Source organism: Salvelinus namaycush, chromosome 3 (genome assembly GCF_016432855.1).
Source record: "Salvelinus namaycush isolate Seneca chromosome 3, SaNama_1.0, whole genome shotgun sequence".
NCBI classification, from domain to species: Eukaryota; Metazoa; Chordata; class Actinopteri; order Salmoniformes; family Salmonidae; genus Salvelinus; species Salvelinus namaycush.
The window spans coordinates 73208677-73217143 of record NC_052309.1 but is presented as its reverse complement, the minus strand read 5'-3'; the positions used below and the strand labels follow the sequence as shown (position 1 = coordinate 73217143).

The following is an 8467-nucleotide window of genomic DNA, read 5'->3' as shown; positions in this document are numbered from 1 at the left end:
TCACCTCTCCTGGGACTGCGACTCAGCATCCCAGCTCTTGCCGCCACGTTGGTTCTTCTTGCGGGTGTGCTCAGCCATAACCACAGCTGCCAACACGGTAACCAGCACCGTCACAGTGATGACCAGCACGGTGGCCGTCTCTGCCATGCACAACTGACTGTCCACCCACGCCAGCGAGGCACCCGCCAGCTGCAAAGGCTCGCGGCACGTCACGTTGTGGTAGTCGTCAACGTGCAAGTGGCGCACACTCAGCAGCTTGCTGAAGACCCGGTGCAGGTCGCAGTCGCAGTTCCACGGGTTGCCAGCTAGCTGCAGGTGGGTGCCGGCCGTGTGGAGGCTCAAGAAGGTCTTGAACTTAAGGTGCTGCAGCTGGTTTCCCTCTAGGCCCAGCAGGGTGAGGCTGTGCAGGGGAGCCAGAGCTTCCGTGTCGATGTGAGTGATGTTGTTCTGGCCCAGCTGCAGGGCCTCCAGGACGGGCAGCATGGACAGGGAACCATGGCGCACAGCTCCCAGCTGGTTGGCATGGAGGTAGAGGTGGCGCAGTCGAGACAGGCCCCGGAAGGCTCCTGGCTGGAGGAAGGTGATGTGGTTGTGGCTGAGGTCCAGCTTCTCCAGGCTCTCCAGGTGCTCCAGGCTGGAGACTTCCAGCCGCTCAAGGGTGTTGTGGTCCAGCCGGAGCTCCCGGACCGAGGACAGACTGTGGGAGAAGTCCGACGGCAGCCGGCGCAGCTTGTTACGGCTCATGTCCAGCTTCTCCAGAAAGGAGAGGGAGTAGAAGGCCTGGGAGCGGAGGAGGGTACAATAAATTATGAACATGAAAAAGTAATCATCGGCATCAAACCCTCATATCCACCATCAAATCCTTATGCTAAACTATGCCACTAATGCATAGACTATCGCAGTGTTTCTCAATCCATTACTAGTGTTAGGATAGAACAAAAATGTACACAGTAGGTCCCCCATGAGTATATGACATTATATGGGTTTCGCATGTGTTACCTCGGGTTGCAGCAGCTGGATTCCACTATCAGACAGCACCAGGACACGCAGTGACCAAAGTCCGGCAAAGGCACGGCTCCTCACTTCCATCAGCAAGTTACCACCCAGGTCCAGCAGCCAGGTGCCATGGGACAGGCCATGGGGCACTTGGAGGAACCCGCGCGCTCGGCAGTCCACCAAATCCGAGTGTTCGTAGCAGAGGCAGTGGTGAGGGCACTCTTTTGAACCTACCACTGAAGACAGCGCCAGCAGCAGCAAAGCAGGAAATAACATATTACTTGCAAAAATGTTCACCTAAAGTGCTTTATCACGACAAGGCTTGAAGACGTTTTGAGTGGAGTGTCTGAATCCAGATATCTGAGGAATATCTGCAAAATAAGGCAAACAACCATTATACTTATGGTTTGGAGAAACAGTATCAAACGCTGTCGCTGAGTAGTGAGTATTCGGTACGATAGAGGAACATGTACATTTAATAGATCTATAATCGGTAGGCTCTTAATAGCTTGAACTAGTCGACAGCTCTAAAAGACAAGATAGAAAACACTCAGAATCCGTTACTGTACACAATACCAGCAGTGAGCCGGTTGCGCGTAATGTGAAGGTTTTACGCATAGCCTATTGCTGGTAATTGCAGAAACACCCAATTGCGTTTTTAAATACATTAATGTAAATATAAAAGTTACTTTTTTAAACCGACAAAACAGCATGCCTATTCAACGAACGATAACAGCAACGGTAAATAACTCGTAAATAATTAAATTAAACAATACTTTACCTTCAATCTTTATATCCAATCAACAATGAGAAGAGCTGGTGCCGCATCAGTAAACTAACTCCTGCGTCCTCATCTCTCTTTGTCACGCTCCCTCCCGCTTTTTCCATCGAGACCTAATCCACAAATCATCCGCCCTACAGATGTTCCCATCTAATAATGGACTTTTTGTTTTAGTACTCCTTCTCAGACCCCCTCCCTTTTATTTCACCTCAATTTATCCAGTGTCCTGCTATTAGCAAGAGTAGAATAAACATCCCAGTTACCCATTGAAGACCCCTAGTTTTTCTAATATGAAAAACTGACGATGGAACATCTGCCCTGCAATCCCCCAACTTTAATATTACACAATTTGTAGTTTTCGTGAATTTCTTCTGAACAAATGTCATTGCGTGGTATTAAATCACATTCACGCAGAGTTTACATGGTGCATCCATCAAATTGTGTCCAATAGTTATAAACAGTGAATTTGGAAAGTATTCAGACCCCTGGACTTTTTCCACATTTTGTTACTTTACAGCCTTATTCTAAAATGTATAAAATAAATAAAAAAGTAATCTTCAATCTACACACAATACTCCACAATGACAAAATATAACACAGGTTTAGACATTTTTGCAAATGTATTAAAAATAAAACAAAAATACCTTTATTTACTTAAGTATTAAGACCCTTTGCTATGAGACTCGAAATTGAACTCCGGTGCATCCTGTTTCCATTGACCATCCCATCCTTGAAATGTTTCTACAACTTCATTGGAATCCACTTGTGGTAAATTCAATTGATTGGACATGATTTGAAAGGCACATTTCTGTCAGAGCAAAAACCTAGCCACGAGGTCGAAGGAATTGTCCATATGTAACAGGGTTATATTGGTGATTCCCCTTGCCACTTTATTGTTAAGCCAATGGGTTTTTGGTTTTAGTTTTGTCTTGCCTTCACCTACTCAACATGGCATCTTATTGGCTGGTTTGCGTAGCTTGCTTACGAGGGAGGATGTTTCAGTTAGAATCGTCCCAGTGAACAAGCACCAAACCAGCGGTAAGTTGTTGGTTGCAAAGCACTGTACGTCAAAAGTGATTTTTATACTCCCAAGTGATGATTTAAATGTACAATTTATATCAACCGGTTTGTAAATGTTATTCGAACATCACACATAAGATGCAGTGTTTTTTGGAGAATATTGGTTGTGCATTTTGTTGTAAAGAATTCCCGCCAGTACTAGCTAGCAACTTACTGTGTCTGGTGGGGGGGGGGTTCATATATTTTGTACAGTGCGTGAGTGCAGAGTTTGGATGGTGAGCCGTGCATTGCATGACGTGCAATTTTGTGCTGTTCCTATCAGGTACATTGTTAAAGATATTATATTGTATATTGTAATTGTATTATTTTGGTAACTACATGCCCCAGTGAACAAGCACCAAACCAGCGTGCGTGAGTGCAGAGTTTGGATGGTGAGCCGTGCATTGCATGACGTGCAATTTTGTGCTGTTCCTATCAGAATAAATCTCCATGACTGGTGCTACACGTTGGCGTTCGTGTCGAGGATTGATTGTACACAACGCAAGAAGAGTACTGTTACACATAGAGCTCCAAGACAGGATTGTATCGAGGCACAGATCTGGGTAAGGGTACCAGAAAATGTCTGCAGCATTGAAGGTCCCCAAGAACACAGTGACCTCCATCATTCTTAAATGGAAGAAGTTTGGAACCACCAAGACTTCCTAGAGCTGGCCGCCCGGGCAAACTGAGCAATCGGGGGATTAGGGCCTTGGTCAGGGAGGTGACGAAGAACCCGATGGTCACTCTGACAGAGCTCCAGAGTTCCTCTGTGGAGATGGGAGAAACTTCCAGAAGGACAACCATTTCTGCAGCACAACAAATCAGGCCTTCATGGTGGAGTGGCCAGACAGAAGCCTCAGTAAAAGGCACATGAAAGACCACTTGGAGTTTGCCAAAAGGCACCTAAAGATTCTCTGGTCTGATGAAACTAAGATTGAACTCTTTGGCCTGAATGCCAAGCTTCACATCTGGAGGAATTCTGGCACCATCCCTACGGTGAAGCATGGTGGTGGCAGCATCATGCGGTGGGGATGTTATTCAGCGGCAGGGACTGGGAGACTTGTCAGGATCAAAGGAAAACCTGCTCCAAAGGAAAACCTGCTCCAGAGTGCTCAGGACCTTAGACTGGGGCGACGGTTTACCTTCCAACAGGACAACAACCCTAAGCACACAGCCAAGACAACGCAGCAGTGGCTTTGGGACAAGTCTCTGAATGTCTTTGAGTAGCCCAGCCAGAGCCTGGACTTGAACCCAATCGAACATCTCAGGAGACCTGAAAGTAGCTGTGCAGCGACACTTCACATCCAACCTGACAGAGCTTGAGAGGATCTGACCAAGCCTGACCTGCTGAGGAGTGACGGACTCCATCCTAGCTGGAGGGGTGCTCTCATCTTATCTACCAACATAGACAGGGCTCTAACTCCACAATGAAATAGGGTGCAGGCCAGGCAGCAGGCTGTTAGCCAACCTGCCAGCTTAGTGGAGTCTGCCACTAGCATAGTCAGTGTAGTCAGCTCAGCCATCCCCATTGAGACTGTGTCTGTGCCTCGACCTAGGTTGGGCAAAACTTAACATGGCGGTGTTCGCCTTAGCAATCTCATTAGGATAAAGACCTCCTCCATTCCTGCCATTATTGAAAGAGATCGTGATACCTCACATCTCAAAATAGGGTTACTTAATGTTAGATCCCTCACTTCAAAGGCAGTTATAGTCAATGAACTAATCACTGATCACAATCTTGATGTGATTGGCCTGACTGAAACATGGCTTAAGCCTGATGAATTTACTGTGTTAAATGAGGCCTCACCTCCTGGTTACACTAGTGACCATATCCCCCGTGCATCCCGCAAAGGCGGAGGTGTTGCTAACATTTACGATAGCAAATTTCAATTTACAAAAAATAAAATGACGTTTTCGTCTTTTGAGCTTCTAGTCATGAAATCTATGCAGCCTACTCAATCACTTTTTATAGCTACTGTTTACAGGCCTCCTGGGCCATATACAGCGTTCCTCTCTGAGTTCCCTGAATTCCTATCGGACCTTGTAGTCATAGCAGATCATATTCTAATTTTTGGCGATTTTAATATTCATATGGAGAAGTCCACAGACCCACTCCAAAAGGCTTTCGGAGCCATCATCGACTCAGTGGGTTTTGTCCAACATGTCTCTGGACCTACTCACTGCCACAGTCATACTCTGGACCTAGTTTTGTCCCATGGAATAAATGTTGTAGATCTTAATGTTTTTCCTCATAATCCTGGACTATCGGACCACCATTTTATTACGTTTGAAATCGCAACAAATAATCTGCTCAGACTCCAACCAAGGAGCATCAAAAGTCGTGCTATAAATTCTCAGACAACACAAAAATTCCTTGATGCCCTTCCAGACTCCTTCTGCCTACCCAAGGACGTCAGAGGACAAAAATCAGTTAACCACCTAACTGAGGAACTCAATTTAACCTTGCGCAATACCCTAGATGCAGTTGCACCCCTAAAAACGAAAAACATTTGTCATAAGAAACTAGCTCCCTGGTATACAGAAAATACCCGAGCTCTGAAGCAAGCTTCCAGAAAATTGGAACGGAAATGGCGCCACACCAAACTGGAAGTCTTCCGACTAGCTTGGAAAGACAGTACCGTGCAGTATCGAAGAGCCCTCACTGCTGCTCGATCATCCTACTTTTCCAACTTAATTGAGGAAAATAAGAACAATCCAAAATTTATTTTTGATACTGTTGCAAAGCTAACCAAAAAGCAGCATTCCCCAAGAGAGGATGGCTTTCACTTCAGCAGTAATAAATTCATGAACTTCTTTGAGGAAAAGATCATGATCATTAGAAAGCAAATTACGGACTCCTCTTTAAATCTGCGTATTCCTCCAGGGCTTAGCTGTCCTGGATCTGCACAGCTCTGCCAGGGCCTGGGATCGGGAGACACTTAAGTGTTTTAGTACTATATCTCTTGACACAATGATGAAAATAATCATGGCCTCTAAACCTTCAAGCTGCATACTGGATCCTATTCCTACTAAACTACTGAAAGAGCTGCTTCCTGTGCTTGGCCCTCCTATGTTGAACATAATAAATGGCTCTCTATCCACCGGATGTGTACCAAACTCACTAAAAGTGGCAGTAATAAAGCCTCTCTTGAAAAAGCCAAACCTTGACCCGGAAAATATAAAAAACTATCGGCCTATATCGAATCTTCCATTCCTCTCAAAAATTTTAGAAAAAGCTGTTGCGCAGCAACTCACTGCCTTCCTGAAGACAAACAATGTATATGAAATGCTTCAGTCTGGTTTTAGACCCCATCATAGCACTGAGACTGCACTTGTGAAGGTGGTAAATGACCTTTTAATGGCGTCAGACCGAGGCTCTGCATCTGTCCTCGTGCTACTAGACCTTAGTGCTGCCTTTGACACCATCGATCACCACATTCTTTTGGAGAGACTGGAAACCCAAATTGGTCTACACGGACAAGTTCTGGCCTGGTTTAGATCTTATCTGTCGGAAAGATATCAGTTTGTCTCTGTGAATGGTTTGTCCTCTGACAAATCAACTGTACATTTCGGTGTTCCTCAAGGTTCCGTTTTAGGACCACTATTGTTTTCACTATATATTTTACCTCTTGGGGATGTCATTCGAAAACATAATGTTAACTTTCACTGCTATGCGGATGACACACAGCTGTACATTTCAATGAAACATGGTGAAGCCCCAAAATTGCCCTCGCTAGAAGCCTGTGTTTCAGACATAAGGAAGTGGATGGCTGAAAACTTTCTACTTTTAAACTCGGACAAAACAGAGATGCTTGTTCTAGGTCCCAAGAAACAAAGAGATCTTCTGTTAAATCTGACAATTAATCTTGATGGTTGTAAAGTCGTCTCAAATAAAACTGTGAAGGACCTCGGCGTTACTCTTGACCCTGATCTCTCTTTTGACGAACATATCAAGACTGTTTCAAGGACAGCTTTTTTCCATCTACGTAACATTGCAAAAATCAGAAATTTTCTGTCCAAAAATGATGCAGAAAAATTAATCCATGCATTTGTTACTTCTAGGCTAGACTACTGCAATGCTCTACTTTCCGGCTACCCGGATAAAGCACTAAATAAACTTCAGTTAGTGCTAAATACGGCTGCTAGAATCCTGACTAGAACCAAGAAATTTGATCATATTACTCCAGTGCTAGCTTCCCTACACTGGCTTCCTGTTAAGGCAAGGGCTGATTTCAAGGTTTTACTGTTAACCTATAAAGCGTTACATGGGCTTGCTCCTACCTATCTTTCCGAGTTGGTCCTGCCGTACATACCTACACGTACGCTACGGTCACAAGACGCAGGCCTCCTAATTGTCCCTAGAATTTCTAAGCAAACAGCTGGAGGCAGGGCTTTCTCCTATAGATCTCCATTTTTATGGAATGGTCTGCCTACCCATGTGAGAGACGCAGACTCGGTCTCAACCTTTAAGTCTTTACTGAAGACTTATCTCTTCAGTAGGTCATATGATTGAGTGTAGTCTGGCCCAGGAGTGTGAAGGTGAACGGAAAGGCTCTGGAGCAACGAACCGCCCTTGCTGTCTCTGCCTGGCCGGTTCCCCTCCACTGGGATTCTCTACCTCTAACCCTATTACAGGGGCTGAGTCACTGGCTTACTGGTGCTCTTTCATGCCGTCCCTAGGAGGGGTGCGTCACTTGAGTGGGTTGAGTTACTGACGTGATCTTCCTGTCTGGGTTGGCGCCCCCCCCTGGTTTGTGCTGTGGTGGAGATCTTTGTGGGCTATACTCGGCCTTGTCTCAGGATTGTAAGTTGGTGGCTGAAGATATCCCTCTAGTGGTGCGGGGGCTGTGCTTTGGCAAAGTGGGTGGGGTTATATCCTTCCTGTTTGGCCCTGTCCGGGGGTATCATCGGATGGGGCCACAGTGTCTCCTGACCCCTCCTGTCTCAGCCTCCAGTATTTATGCTGCAGTAGTTTGTGTCGGGGGGCTAGGGCCAGTTGGTTATATCTGGAGTACTTCTCCTGTCTTATCCAGTGTCCTGTGTGAATTTAAGTATGCTCTCTCTAATTCTCTCCTTCTCTCTTTCTTTCTCTCTCTCGGAGGAACTGAGCCCTAGGACCATACGTCAGGACTACCGGGCATGATGACTCCTTGCTGTCCCCAGTCCACCTGGCCTTGCTGCTGTCCCAGTTTCAACTGTTCTGCCTGCGGTTATGGAACCCCTACCTGTCCCAGACCTGCTGTTTTCAACTCTTAATTATCGGCTATGAAAAGCCAACTGACATTTATTCCTGATTATTATTTGACCATGCTTGTCATTTATGAACATTTTGAACATCTTGGCCATGTTCTGTTATAATCTCCACCCGGCACAGCCAGAAGAGGACTGGCCACCCCTCATAGCCTGGTTCCTCTCTAGGTTTCTTCCTAGGTTTTGGCCTTTCTAGGGAGTTTTTCCTAGCCACCGTGCTTCTACACCTGCATTGCTTGCTGTTTGGGGTTTTAGGCTGGGTTTCTGTACAGCACTTCGAGATATTAGCTGATGTACGAAGGGCTATATAAAATAAACTTGATTGCTTGATTGATTGATCTGCAGAGAAGAAATGGGAGAAACTCCCCAAATACAGGTGTA

The 8467-nt window shown here is 45.7% G+C and overlaps 1 protein-coding gene across 1 annotated transcript; it reads right to left on the bottom strand.

Annotated features, from left to right (window-relative positions):
• Nucleotides 1-1272, bottom strand: LOC120044021 (leucine-rich repeat-containing protein 4C). Its single transcript, XM_038988616.1, has 2 exons — nucleotides 1000-1272; nucleotides 1-780 (listed from the first exon to the last, which is right to left on the bottom strand). Exons 1-2 carry the CDS (start codon nucleotides 1270-1272, stop codon nucleotides 1-3), a joined length of 1053 nt encoding a protein of 350 aa, XP_038844544.1.
• Between the last annotated feature and the right edge of the window lie 7195 nt (nucleotides 1273-8467).